Here is a 14,961-nt window from a genome sequence, read left to right on the forward strand (position 1 = left end):
ATTTTACATGTATTTGTGAGTTCCATTGAATTGAGTATAATTGGAGCACCCCAATTATACTCTTCAATTCTTATTTGTAACGAATCGGTTCCAATGATGTCAAAAAATGAGATTTCAGTACCTCATTTTGTAAACCAAGTCCATAAATGTAATAGTTCGATTTTCGGTGGCATCGAAAATCGCGATTCCGGAACTCCATCTACGAAGTCCGAGTCCGTAAATATTAATATTTAATATTTACGAGGTTAATATATATATTAAAGTTTTTATCTAATAATGTTACTAAATTAATAGTTAATTAATGTATAAATACTAAATTGTAAAAGTTTATCGCTATAAATTTTTAAATAGCCAAAAGACAAGATGAATAATTAGACTAATTTTAAATGGTCAATTGGTGGTGGATATTGATAAAACCCACTATCTTTTGTTAATTTAGCTTAATTTTTTATTAATTAAGGTTAAATTCATTAAATAATTAATATTTTAATTAAATTATATAAGATAAATTAAAAAGAAACAAAGCCATTTTTTTATCCATCTTCTTCACTAAAAAAAGAGAGAAAGAAATGGTTTAAAGCGTCAAAACCCTCAAATTGGTAAGTTATTAAGTCTTTTTTTTTGTAATTTTTATGTTTTTAGGTCATAGGAGCTTGATTTAACTAGCCCATGTACCAATTTGTAAAACTGTTAAAGTTTTTGACAGTTTTTATTGTTGATTTCTTGAAGAAATTGGTGTTAAATTGATAAATTTTAGGCTTATATGACTAGATTGTAAATTTTAATTGTTAGTTTTTTTTTTCAAAAGGATTAAAATTTATAAATTATAAAATTGATGTGAAATTTCTGTAATAATATATAGTAGAGGGTCTTAGAAGGATGTAATTGAGATTGGTTTTGAAACTGAAGCTCAAATTTGAAAGATATTGTTATTTTGGTTTCAGGAGCTAAATTGAATAAAATTCAAAATTTTAGGAGCATTCAGAAATTGAAATTAAATTGGTTCATGGATATTATGGGATGCTATAAAAATGTTTGGTATTGATAAATCAGATTGAATAATTGTATAGATTGGGAATTAAACCAAATTGAGGATAACCAAGGAAAAATCAAATTTGTGGAATAGTCTTTAAAGATACAATTGCTTATTGTTTTTCCAGGTAAGTTTATATGGTATGATTTTATTTTAAATTGTTATGTATTTGAATTATAAATATGTGTGTGTTTGGTTGTAATTTGAATTTTTTGTAAGTTGGTACAAAATGTGAGATATTGACTAAATTGTAAAGAAATGAATATATGTGTTAAAAATGGCTAGGTGAACTTAGGAAATGTTAGAATATGATTGACATGTCAATAGGGCTATATGTGCGGTTGTAAAGGAAATATGGTTGTACGAGATATATGATTGTATGGAGATCATTACAGTGTATATCGGGATCCAGCATTTGTTAAGGATCACTAGGTATTATATGTTTCTATGGAGATCTTGATGTGGTAGAGGGATGTATTATTATACGATTATTCATATGATTGGGTGTGGTGTAGTTATTGCTCGAACAATCAATTTGATGTGGTATAGTTACTTGTGTATCCGAATTTGTTCACTAGAGTTCATCGGGCTAAATGGTTAATGAAAAGTGAAAAATGGAAAGAATTTGATATGAGTTTTATACTTAAATGGTTAAATGTTGATTGGATTAAGAGAATGATATTGAAATGCTGATTTTATGTGAATTGGATTGCTATATGTTTAAGTTACCATATTAAGTAGTTATATATTAAACTCACATTATTGGTATGTGATTTGCTATGTTTAGGCAAACTTGTCCAGCTAAATAGCTTATTGTGTTTAATTGTAAAATGAGGTAAGTTTTTGTTTAATTATAACACCCCAAACCTGGACCAGACGTTATGGCTGAACCTGGCGTGTTACATTGAAGTGTTTTAGCGAAAACCGTGATTTCATTGAAAACCATTCTTAAACAAAAGAAACCTTAATTAACTAAAAAAAATAAACACACCTTTCAGTTGCGAAAGCCTTGTTTAAAACATTTGATTTAAGAAAACTTATCATTTAAAAATTAAGTTGCGGAAACGTAGAAAACGTACTATAATTTAAGAAACCCATATTCAACTTCTCGTAATTACAATGAAAATAACAATAATTCATGTAATATTAGCATAATGAAAACCTTATTACAATTTGGCTGAAACATACTTAGTAAAATAAAACTTATAAGCTAAAAAAAAAGTCCAAATTTGTCTTGCTAGCTGGCCACCCAGAGTCCCTCCAAATATCGAACCGTATACTGAGCATCACCTAAAAATAAAATAAAAGAGGGGGTGAGTTTTTGCGAACTCAGTGTGTACAACCGTCGATGGAAAATAATCATTCAAAAATCATCATACATCAACATGCAATGCAATCCCATTCTTATTATCCATCCGCTACACACTAGCTCCTTCCCTCATCACATCATGTGGGGATATAGATATCGACCCACCCAGCCTACACACCAATGGTAGCCCGGTTGCGGAACTACTTTCATTTACATATTGGGCTTTAAAAGCCGTCAGTGGATCCACGATTGTCAGGCAACCATGCGATCCTCATATACTTCCTTTGTACCATAATTTCCCACCCAATATGCAACCTAAGCAGAACATCATACGTATGCATGTCACATCCACAAAACTTACCTTCAACACCTAGGGGTATTTTGGTCATTTTTGCCCTTAGGGGCATTTCGGTATTTTTCCCTTAATTATGGTTACCACTCACCTTAGCTCATTAACAAGTCTCGCGAGCTAAGATGAACGAATATTATGCGCCAGGTAGGATTCCAGATAAGAGGAGGTCGATCATTAAGACCGCTTAAGTACCAAGCTCTCCTTAGATCCAATCCTAGACATGCAAATACTCGTTGCCACACCTTAACCCTATGACCTGTCCACGTTCTCAATTAATTAATTAAGTTTTATGTAGTCATCGTATACTAGGCCCAATACCCCTACATACATGCACATGGACCACTAGGCCCAATCTTATTCAAATGGCCCATCTGGCCTAGTTCATATTCTTATGGCCCACTAGGCCCAATTCACATTCATATGGCCCACTAGGCCTAAATTATATTATATTCATGCTCACATACAAATTTTCTAACACATAACATCACTTATCAATCTTTGCCTATTATGGGCCAACAACCCATCAGGCCCATTTAGCCCATTTAGCCCATTTCGACCCATTTGGCCAATTCTCAACCCAAGTCCACGAAATTGCCCGTGGGCCTCAGGTAACCTATCGGTTTCCTCTCCACGAGTGTTCGCGCACTCATGTGACTACCGTAACCCAAGTTTCGATTTTTTGACATTTCAGTTTTTCAGCATTTCGGCTTTTGCCGTTTCATTGTGGGTGTGCAATGTATGTACACACCTGGTAGGCAAGCGTGCTGTGATTTCCTTAGTCCAACCTACAATCGATATCACCTAAAGATTAATCTCACATACTTATCCAATACTTTACCAAAAGCCGGAATCTCACCTTAACCTTACCTTACGCGATAAGTATAACAACCCCTTCACTAACCACGATCAACTCTTAGATCTGCACCAATTGTAACTATTAAAATCAGAATAATAGGTGACTCGTATCCAACACAAGCCCCCTTACCTTACTATGGCTATTCGGCCAACCTTAGCCAATGGAAGAGGAATACTTACCAAAATCGTAACACCTAAGGAGCAATTCAGCAATGAGCTAAGATCCGAGATCTGATACTAATTCCCTACTATAGTTGATTAGAAAGAGTGAGGGACAATATTCGATACTTAGCAAAGAAACCGATTGGGGGAAGAACACTTACACTAGATTTGACCGAAGTAGAAGGAGTAGTGATTGCACCAAGGGTATTCGGCCAAAGAGGTTCAACCCTTTACGATTTTGTATAGAAAAAGAGGGTTATTCGGCTCCAACGAAAAAGAAAGAAAAGTCAGCAATGAGGTAGAGGAAAAATAGAATTTGGCACAAGGAAGAAGAAAAAGAAAAGAGGGCAAAGAGTTTTCGGCTTTTAGAGAAAAGAGTTTCTGGTAACAGGGTGGAGGAAATTCGGCATTAACTTCATACCCTAGCATTCGACACCTATTTATAAGCCTTATAGCTGAATTTTCCCATGCCCAATTCCCCATTCGGCTCAATCACTTCTCCCTTCTCATCTCCTCATTTTTCTCCCTGATAACCCATTGAACACTTCCCTTAGAGTCCACTTTCACGCCACTTCCATCCTTCTAGAAGGTCAAAATTAAACTTCTAAAAACACTAAGCTAGGATTCAAACCTTAGACCTCCTTGCTAGCTATTAGTGCGACCTCCCTACACTCTAAGTGGCATCACTTAGCCACTCTTCTACAAGGTTTTTTGATGCTATTTTCCCCTATCTTTATTTAAAAGCCCAACTACTTGCCAACCCTGATTCTTTTAATAATTAAATTATAATTTCTTCTGCCCCTTAATTTGAACTCAAACCTTGACCAAGACCTACCTTTGCGTAATTAACACTTAACTGGAATTATTAAGCACAAAAAGAAAAAAATTTAAGATTTCAGGATTTTTAAATTTCGGGATTTTTGGGGCGTTACAACTCTACCCCCTAAAAGAAATTTCATCCTCGAAATTTTACCTGATTCAAACAGTTGAGGATATTGACGTCGCATTGCTTCCTCAGGTTCCCAAGTAGCTTCCTCAGGTTCCCAAGTAGCTTCCTCCGCTTTGTGATTCCGTGAAAGTACTTTGACTAATGGAACAGACTTCCTTCTTAATACTTTGACATATCAACCAATTATCTGTATGGGCTCTTCCTTGAAAGTTAGGTCAAGTCTGACCTCGATTTCTTCAATCGCCACGACATGGGAAGGATCCAAGTGATACCGTCTCAGCATAGTAACATGGAACACATCGTGGATCTGGCTCAGTTCAGGAAGTAATTCTAGCTGATAAGCGACTGGCCCAATCCGCCTTACAACCCGATATGGCCCAAAGAAACTTGCACTTAGCTTCCCCTTCCATCCAAACCTTAACACTTTCTTCCTCGGAGAGACCTTCAGAAAAACTAAGTCTCCCACTACATACTCTATCTCTCATCATTTAAGGTCAACATACGACTTCTGCCTATCTGAGGCCTCCTTTAACCGATCTCGAATCAATTTTACCTTATCTTCAGTATCGACTACTAACTCATGGCCTAAAACTCTTCATTTTCCCAACTCCGTCCAACATGTTGGAGTTCGACACTTACGCCCATATAGTGCCTCGTATGGAGCCATCCCAATGCTTGCTTGATAGCTATTATTGTATGCGAATTCAGCTAATGGTAAATAGTCCTCCCAACTACTTCGGAACTGAATCATACATCCCCTCAACATATCTTTCAATACTTGAATCACCCTTTCTGACTGTCCATCAGTTTGAAGGTGGAAAGCCGTACTGAAGTTCAACCTAGTACCCAAAGCTTCATGCAGCTTCTTCCAAAATCGTGAAGTGAAATGTGGGTCCCTGTCTGATATTATGGAGACTAGCACTCCATGCAATCTCACAACCTTCGCCACATACAACCTTGCCAACATTTGTAACGAGTAATAGGTGTGTACCGGTATAAAATGGGTAGACTTGGTTAATTGATCCACTATAACCCATATCGAGTCTTTCTTAGTAGGTGTCAAGGGTAGCCCACTAACAAAGTCCATAGTTATCATTTCCCACTTCCAGAGTGGAATATTCACTGGCTGAAACAATCCCAAAGGCAACTGATGTTCCGCCTTCACCTTTTGACAGACCAAACACTTACTTACAAACTCCATAACCTCACACTTAAGTCTAGGCCACCAATAAAGCTCACACAAATTCTGATACATCTTGTTTCTGCTAGGATACATAGTATAGAGATCACTATGTGCTTCCCACAGAATGGACTGCCTTAGATTATCGTCCTTGGGTATACACATTCTCCCATGGAAACACAATACTCCTTCACTATTCATCCCAAAGTCCGATGTCTCCTCACTCTCCACCTGTCTAAAACGAGCACCTAAGGTTTCATCCATTAATTGCTTACTCCTTATCTGTTCGACTGACATCGACTTTATTTGAAGCTCCGCTAACAAGCTACCATCATCCAAAAAGCTTAAACGAGCAAGCATAGCTCTCAGGTCTGACTTAACCATACGACTCAACGCGTCAGCTACCACATTCGCTTTGCCAGTGTGGTATTTTATCATGCAATCATAATCCTTCAATAATTCCACCCACCTACATTGCCTAAGGTTTAGCTCTTTTTGGGTAAGGAGGTACTTCAAACTCTTGTGGTCCGAATAAATTACGCACTTCTCCCCGTATAAGTAATGCCTCCATATCTTAAGTGCGAACACTATCGTAGCTAGCTCCAAATCATGGGTTGGGTAATTCACCTCGTGAGTCTTAAATTGCCATGACGCATACGCAACCACCTTTCCTTCTTGCATCAATACACAACCTAAGCCCACATGCGACGCATCACTATAAACCGTAAACTCCTTTCCAGAAACTGGCTGAATCAACACAGGGGCCTTCGTTAAAACTTTCTTGAGTTTTTCAAAACTCTCTTGCTGCTTGTTCATCTAAAAAAACAGTACCCCCTTCCTCAACAACTTAGTTAAGGGTGCAGCAATTATGAAAAAACCTTCAACAAACCGCCTATAATATCCTACCAAGCCCAAAAAACTTCAGATTTTCGATACTGACTTAGGTGTTTTCCAGTCTAACACCGCTTCAATTTTCTGAGGATCCACCTTAATCCCCTCGGCTGACACCACATGCCCAAGAAAAGTAACCTCCCTTGTGACAGCCCAAAATTGACCCTAGTCGGGATGTGGTTTCGGGACCACAAAACCGAGGCATAAAAATAATTTAAAATTTATTTTGATGCCTATGATATGTGTTAATTTGTGTGTGACATTTTTGATGTTTCGATTTAGTGTTATAAATGTGAATTTCACTAGAAAGGACCTAGTAGTGAACTTTGAAAGTATGATGGGGAAATGTGTGATGACTAGTTGCTCATGCATGCAAAAATAAGGGATTTGCATGTCAAATTTCCCCCAACATGAAGTGGCCGGCCATGGCAAGAGAGGATGGGCAAAACATGTCATGAAACATGTTTTGTTGGTGCATTAGGGAGAAATAATAAACAAAGGTGTATGGGTAAGAAAAGAATGAAAAAAAATGTGTGTGAGTGTGGTATTCCCCCATTGCCGTGAGTTGTAGAGAAAGAAAGAAAAATTTTGTTCATCCTTTCTTTGAGCCAAAACTAAGGAAGAATGAGGATTTTGCTCCATTTTTGGTTTGGAAGAGATCTAGAAGGAGATTTTGGCTATACTTGCATCAAGATTAAGGTATGTATGAGGTTGTGTCATGAGATTCATGCATGTTTTAGTTGCTAACTTGATGTTCATGTTAGCCATGGTTCAAATCCTTGTTATGCCATGGAAATGGTATTTGGCCAAGGTTGTTATTGTGTTGAAGCCATTGCATGCTAAATGTGAAGCTTGCTAATGATGCATGCAATGATGGATTGACTACTCTTGAAATTTCTTTGTAGCAATCTTGAGTAAGACATTGAATTCTTTGTTTAACCATGACCGAAGTTGAAAGAGTATGGTTGTGATGTATTCGCCATGGTGCATTCATGAGCATGATTTATGCTTGTTACTTGATTGGTAAAATTTGTGTTTGGATGGGTATGAACCCCTTGAGATTGACCTTGCACCTATATGTGTATACATGTTTGCACATGATGTATTGGCATGACATATATACTATTTCAAGGTATATATTTGCTTGTGATGATGTTTGGTTATGAAGTACATGAGAGATGTGTATTGAGCTACAATATGTAATCGTTAGTTAGTAAAATGCATGCTGTTTTTGTGTGGTATTAAGTGCATAATTGGCCTCAACATGGACATGCATATTCGGCCACATGAGGGAAATTGGTGTGCATGCATTCGGTTAGAGGCAAGCATATTGATGCCTATTCTTGGCTTAGAAAATTGACTAAGAGGAATATTAACTAATGTGTTGAGTTCGATTCGTGATTTCGTACATATGCGACTTTGATGCCTAATGAGCATATATATTGGCTAGGTATCTTGAATTCCTCTTCGATGCTCAAATGATAAAACCAATTTATTTGTTAAATTAAGCTCAAGAGCAAGGGAGCTAAATCCGATAAGGGAAGGAAAAAGTCGTCGAATAGCCGTCGAAATCGTTCGACCACGTCCGAGGTAAGTTTTCAAGTATCGAAACTTAGATTTTGATTCGATTGAATGAAGTAATAAGCAATCGAAATTGTGCCTTTGTATGTGGCCATTGAGCGAAATGATATTTTTGGTAAGTGAATTGTGCATAAAAGTTGTGTTATGAAATTGAAACAAAGATGTGTATGAATGTTCGAGTGATATCGGGCTAAGCCCAAGGCAATTGTGCGAGTTATGATATCCGGACTAAGCCCAAGGCAATTGGGCGAGTTATGATATCCGGGCTAAGCCGAAGGCAATTGTGCAAATTGTGATATCCGGTTAAGTCCGAAGGCCTTTGTGCGGGTTACCATAACCGGGCTATGTCCCGAAGGCGTTTAAGCAGTAGCTATATCCGGATAAACTCGAAGGTATGTGATTCGAGAACTTTGAACTTGCTGGAAAATTTTCAGTTAATGCACTTGTGAAATTCCCAACAACAAAATACGTTTTGTGTGTGCTTCGCACACTATGAGTAAATCTTGTATGAATATTCGCTCTAATGATAAATGAGCTATCGGCATTAACTAGGCTGTTATTTGTGTATGAATATAAGAGTTGGGATTGTGAAGTAAGCATGTCTTTGAGAAATTGTGCATATAAATTATTGTTTAGCTACTTGAATGCTATGCTTTGGTTGTGTGTATATTATGGCTCGAAACTTACTAAGCATAAATTGCTTACTCCGTTTCTTTGTTTCTCTGTTTATAGATTTTGCTCGTTAGCGATCGGATTCGGGATCATAGAAGTTGAAGTCAACCACACTATCAAAGCCCTTTTTGGTACTCCTTTAGTTGAGTTTTGGATATGGCATGTATATGACCACCCTCGGTTGTTTTAAGTACTTTGTGATGTATATGTGTGCGCCATGCGAAAATGGTTCGTAAAAGTGGAGTATGGAATTTGACCATATGTGGTTTGTAATTATATTTGGTTTCATGATGTGATTATGGTTTGGAATGAGAGTGTTGGTCGCACGATCAGCCATTGGAATGGCTAAATATGATCATATGTGGACCTAAGTATGACTAGACTATAGTTGGTCCATGGGAACTACAATATAGGTAAAGCCTACCTTAAAAACAGAGGCTGCCAGCTGCAGTGACGTGGATGTGAAAAATCACCAAAATTTGTAAAAATGGTGTTAAATAGTGAATAAATTATGTGATTGAACCTTGACGAGTCTATTTTCATATGAAAGTAGCGAAACGATCATATGAACAGTATAATGAGAGATATTAAAGTTCTCGTGAGACAGGGCCAGAACGGTTTCTGGGTCCCCTGTCGCGACTTTGAAAATTTACCATAAATTATCCAGAATGAATTAGAAGTCATGCCTTATATGTGCAGATTACTTTTTGAGTCTAGTCTCATTAGAAACAAACAGCATTAGTATTGAAACCCTGTACAGAGAGATATTCAAGTTGTAACGCGCGAAGGTCAGTGTAGTCGACCCCTGTAACATCTGTGACTTTAACTAATAAACTGTACCAATTGGCCCGACCAAAAATTCTAGAAAAAAATCCAGGGATGGATATATGAGTCTAAATTCAGGGAAAATTTACGGAATCAGTTTCTGAGTTCTGTAACTCGAGATATGCTTTTTAAGGAAACAGTGACGCAGTTTTCCAGCTTGCCTGGGAATGTCAAGTTGGTCGGTGCTATAAGTGGTTTTGGCTTGTTAACCCCTCGTGTCCGACACCGGCAACGGTCTCGGGTTCGGGGTGTTACATCCCTTAGGAAAAATTCACACTTATTGAATTTGACATATAGCTGCTTCTCCCTCAAAGTCTGCAACACAATCCTTCAGTGTGCATCATGCTCGTCCTTATCTTTTGAGTACACCAGAATATCATCTATAAAGACTACCACGAACCGATCCAAGTAGGGTTGAAAGACTCGATTCATGAGATCTATGAAAGCGGCAAGTGCGTTCGTTAGCCCGAATGGCATCACCAAGAACTCGTAGTGCCTATAACAAGTTTTGAAAGCAGTCTTATGAACATCTGCCTCCTTCACCCTCAATTGGTGATATCCCAAATGCAAATCAATCTTCGAGAAAATCGAAGCTCTCCTAAACTAATCAAAAAGATCATCGATTCTTGGTAGAGGATACTTGTTTTTAACAGTTAACTTGTTTAACTGTCGATAGTCGATGTACATTCGCAAGGTTCCATCCTTCTTCTTCACGAATAACACCAGTGCTCCCCATGGAGACACACTTGGTCGGATGAATCCTTGATCCAACAATTCCTGAATTTGTGCCTTAAGTTCCACCAACTCTTTTGATGCCATCCGATAAGGAGTGATTGACATTGGTGCCGTCCCAGGTAACATCTCAATTCCATATTCTACTTCTCTATTAGGTGGCAACCTAGGCAGCTCCTCAGGAAGGACATCTGGAAATTCTCTAACTGTTCTCAACTTTCCAACAGTAGGGTCCTTAGCTTCCGTGTCACTAATGTAAGCCAAAAAGGCTTCGCATCCCTTTTGTACTAACTTCTCAGCCCTTAATGCGGAAATCACGTTTGACAGATAATTTCGACATTCACCAATCACTACTATTTCCTTATCCTCTGTCGTTCTTAACACCATTCGTTTTGCAGCATAATCCAAGTTGGTTGTCTCGCCTCAGCATGGCCCACATTTTCGCCTGGTGCTCCGCATCCACGTCTGTTACAGTTACCACCCCTGACCTATTCACGACCCCTTGGCACCAACTGTCCACCCCTTGGTGGCTGAGCACCACCTTGAGCTACTATTGGCTCTCAACCTAGCGTTCGAGAGCAATCCTAGATCCTATGCTCCATAGACCCACAAGTAAAACAAGCTCCCATTCTTTTCCAACACTCGCCTCTATGGCTTCTCCCACAATCAGCACAGGGTGGCACCCTTGGATTAGCAGTAAGGGGCCCTGTTCTAATTGGCCCATTATTTCTGGCCCTGGCCCTAGGCTTCTGTCCAACACTCATTTCTTTCACCCGATTTAAGCGCTCAGTGCTTTTAACCTCCTCCGCTATCTTTGCCTTCTCCACCAACTTCGAGAAAACTCGCTCCCTTTGTGGAGTTATCAGTACCCTGAGGCTATCTCTAAGTCTATCCTCAAACCTAACGCAACACTCATACTCCGTTGCCACCATTACTCTTGCATACCTACTAAGGCGTAGGAACTCCGCCTCATACTCCACCACCGTTTTGTTTCCTTGGGTCAGGCTCAGGAACTCCTTCCTTCTAGCATCCACATAGCTTACACCCACATACTTCCCTTAGAATGCAGCTTTGAAGAACTCCCAAGTGACCCGCTCCGGTTGGGTGCCCTCTTTCACTGTCAACCACCACTGGTAGGCTTCTTCCCTGAGTAGTGACACTACTCATTTCAAATTTTGCTCATGTGAGTAGTCCAGGTCCTCAATTATCCTTTCAGTGGCCTTTAGCCAATATTCCGCCATATTAGGAGCCTCGCCAGCCACGCCCTTAAAGATCTTAGCCCCGTTCTATCGAAGTCGCTCTGGAATGGACCCCCGACAATTATTGCTCCCAGCGACCCTTTCCAAAATTCTCAGCATTGCCTGCGACAATGCATCTTCTCTTACGGCTCGATCATACAGTCCATGCCCAGCCACAGGTGAGGTCAGAGCCTCTTCTACTCCAATATTGGGCACATGGCCCGATGTCGACGATTCAGCCCTAAAACTTCCACGGCCTTGGCCACGGCCCATTGCACCTCTTCTAGCACTCATTTTCGATTCGCGTATTATCTGGATTAGAAATTTTCTGAAGTTTTAGTTAGTTTAATAATTAACTCGATGTTTTATGGAAGTAATTAAAGAGAAGACTGTTTTCGGAATTCCTCTATAGTTTCAAGTTCATGCGGGCTTTGGTTCCCTTCTAACAAAATCATCTAAAGTAGCCCTCTAACTATCTACTGTATAACAATTTAAATAAACTTTAGAATAAGAATACTTGCTTGGTTCGATGTCGGAGACTCGGTATGCCGCTCAGCAAGACTTCCTCTTTTCCAAAACATTGTAATTTTTTTTTTAAATACAAAAAGAAACCAAGTAATAAGGCCCAAGTCACAGCCTGAGTTTTTCAACTTGACTCTGATACCACTAAATGTAACACCCCAAACTCGACCCAGACGTTATGGCCGAATTTGGCGTGTTACATTAAAGTGTTTTAGTGAAAACCGTGTTTTCATTGCAAATCCTTCTTAAACAAAAGAAACCTTAATTAATTAAAAAAAATAAACACACCTTTCAGTTGCGAAAGCCTTGTTTAAAACATTTGATTTAAGAAAACTTATCATTTAAAAATTAAGTTGCGGAAACGTAGAAAACATACTATAATTTAAGAAACCCATGTTCAACTTCTCGTAATTACAACGAAAATAATAATAATTCATGTAATATTAGCATAATGAAATCCTTATTACAATCTGGTCTGAAACATACTTAGTAAAATAAAACTTATAAGCTAAAAAAAAAGTCCAAATTTGTCTTGCTAGCTGGCCACCTAGAGTCCCTCCAAACATCGAACCGTCTACTGAGCATCACCTGAAAATAAAATAAAAGAGGGGGTGAGTTTTTGCAAACTCAGTGTGTACAACCGTCAATGGAAAACAAGCATTTAAAAATCATCACACATCAACGTGCAATGCAATCCCATTCTTATTATCCATCCGCCACACACCAGCTCCGTCCCCCATCACACCATATGGGGATATAGATATTGACCCACCCAGCCCACACACTAATGGTAGCCCGATTGCAGAACTACCTTCATTTACATATTTGGCTTTAAGAGCCGTCGGTGGATCCATGATTGTCAGGCAACTATGCGATCCTCATATACTTCCTCCGTACCATAATTTCCCATCCCATGTGTAACTTAAGAAGAACATCATATGTATGCATGTCACATCCAGAAAACTTACCTTCAACACCTAGGGGTATTTTGGTTATTTTTTCCCTTAAAGGCATTTTGGTATTTTTCTCTTAATTATGGTTACCACTTACCTTGGCCCGTTAACAAGTCCAGCAAGCTAAGATGAACGAATACTATGCACCAGGTAGGATTCCAGAGAAGAGGAGGTGGATCATTAAGACTGCTTAAGTACCAAGCTTTCCCTAGATCCAATCCTAGACATGCATATACCCGTTACCACACCTTAACCCTATGACCTGTCCACGATCTCAATTAATTAATTAATTAAGTTTTATGTAGTCATCGTATACTAGGCCCAATACCCCAACATACATGCATATGACCCACTATGCCCAATCTTATTCAAATGGCCTATTTGACCCAGTTCATATTCTTATGGCCCACTAGGCCCAATTCACATTCATATGGGCCATTAGTCCCAAATCATATTATAGTCATGCTCACATACAAATTTTCTAACACAAAACATCACTTATCAATCTTTGCCTATTATGGGCCAACAGCCCATCAGGCCCATTTAGCCCATTCTGGCCCATTTGGCCAATTCTCAACCCCAGCCCACAAAATCGCCCGTGGGCCTCAGGCAACCTATCGATTTCCTCTCTACGAGTGTTCGCGCACTCGTGTGACTACCGTAGCCCAACTTTTGGCTTTTCGGCATTTCAGCTTTTTGACATTTCGGCTTTTGCCGTTTTATTGTGGGTGTGCAGTGTATGTACACACCTGATAGGTAAGCGTGCTGCAATTTCCTCAGCCCAACCTACAATCGATATCACCCAAAGATTAATCTCACATACTTATCGATTACTTTACCAAAAGCCGGAATCTCACCTTAACCTTACCTTGCGCGATAAGTATAACAGCCCCTTTACTAACCACAATCAACTCTTAGATCTGCACCAATCGTAACTATTAAAATCAGAATAATAGGTGACTCGTATCCAACACAAGCCCCCTTACCTTACTATGGCTATTCGGCCAACCTTAGCCAATGGAAGAGGAATACTTACCAAAACCGCAACATCTAAGGAGCAATTCGGCAATGAGTTAAGATCTGAGATCCAATACTAATTCCCTACCATAGTTGATTAGAAAGAGTGAGGGACAATATTTGATACTTAACAAAGAAACTGATTGGGGGAAGAACACTTACACTAGATTTGACCGAAGTAGAAAGAGTAGTGATTGCACAAAGAGTATTCAGCCAAAGAGGTTCGGCCCTTTATGATTTTGTATGGCAAAAGAGGGTTATTTGGATCCAAGGAAAAAGAAAGAAAAGTCAGCAATGAGGTAGAGGAAAAATAGAATTTGTCACTTGGAAGAAGAAAAAGAAAAGAAGGCAGAGAGTTTTCAGCTTTTAGAGAAAAGAGTTTCTGGTAACAGGGTGGAGGAAATTCGACATTAGCTTCATACCCTAGCATTCGACACCTATTTATAAGCCTTATAGCCAAATTTTCCCATGCCCAATTCCTCATTCGGCTCCATCACTTCTCCCTTCTCATCTCCTCATATTTGTCCCTGATAACCCCTTGATCCTTTCCTTAATTTTCTCTTCTGAATACTTCCCTTGGAGTCCACTTTCACGCCACTTCAATCCTTCTAGAAGGACAAAATTAAAGTTCTAAAAACAATAAACTAGGATTCAAACCTTGGACCTCCTTGCTAGCTAATAATGCCACCT

At 38.9% G+C, this 14,961-nt stretch overlaps 1 protein-coding gene across 1 annotated transcript; it reads right to left on the reverse strand.

The window, feature by feature from the left end:
* Window positions 1-4,835: 4,835 nt before the first annotated feature.
* LOC108472107 (uncharacterized) lies at window positions 4,836-10,928 on the reverse strand. Its single transcript, XM_017773626.1, has 5 exons — window positions 10,554-10,928; window positions 10,210-10,305; window positions 6,543-6,656; window positions 5,784-6,290; window positions 4,836-5,102 (listed from the first exon to the last, which is right to left on the reverse strand). The coding sequence occupies exons 1-5, from the start codon at window positions 10,926-10,928 to the stop codon at window positions 4,836-4,838; spliced, it is 1,359 nt and encodes a 452-aa protein (XP_017629115.1).
* Between the last annotated feature and the right edge of the window lie 4,033 nt (window positions 10,929-14,961).

Source organism: Gossypium arboreum, chromosome 11 (assembly GCF_025698485.1).
Source record: "Gossypium arboreum isolate Shixiya-1 chromosome 11, ASM2569848v2, whole genome shotgun sequence".
Taxonomy (NCBI): domain Eukaryota; kingdom Viridiplantae; phylum Streptophyta; class Magnoliopsida; order Malvales; family Malvaceae; genus Gossypium; species Gossypium arboreum.

Excerpts from the sequence above, each read along its gene's own strand:
- LOC108472107 (XM_017773626.1), bottom strand. The coding sequence starts at position 10,928 with ATGGTGTTAAGAACGACAGAGGATAAGGAAATAGTAGTGATTGGTGAA. Across the intron at positions 10,306-10,553 it reads AAGGATTCATCCGACCAAGT|GCACTACGAGTTCTTGGTGA; the intron begins GTGTCTCCATGG and ends AACTTGTTATAG. Across the intron at positions 6,291-6,542 it reads TTTATAGTGATGCGTCGCAT|GATTATGATTGCATGATAAA; the intron begins GTGGGCTTAGGT and ends GAATTATTGAAG.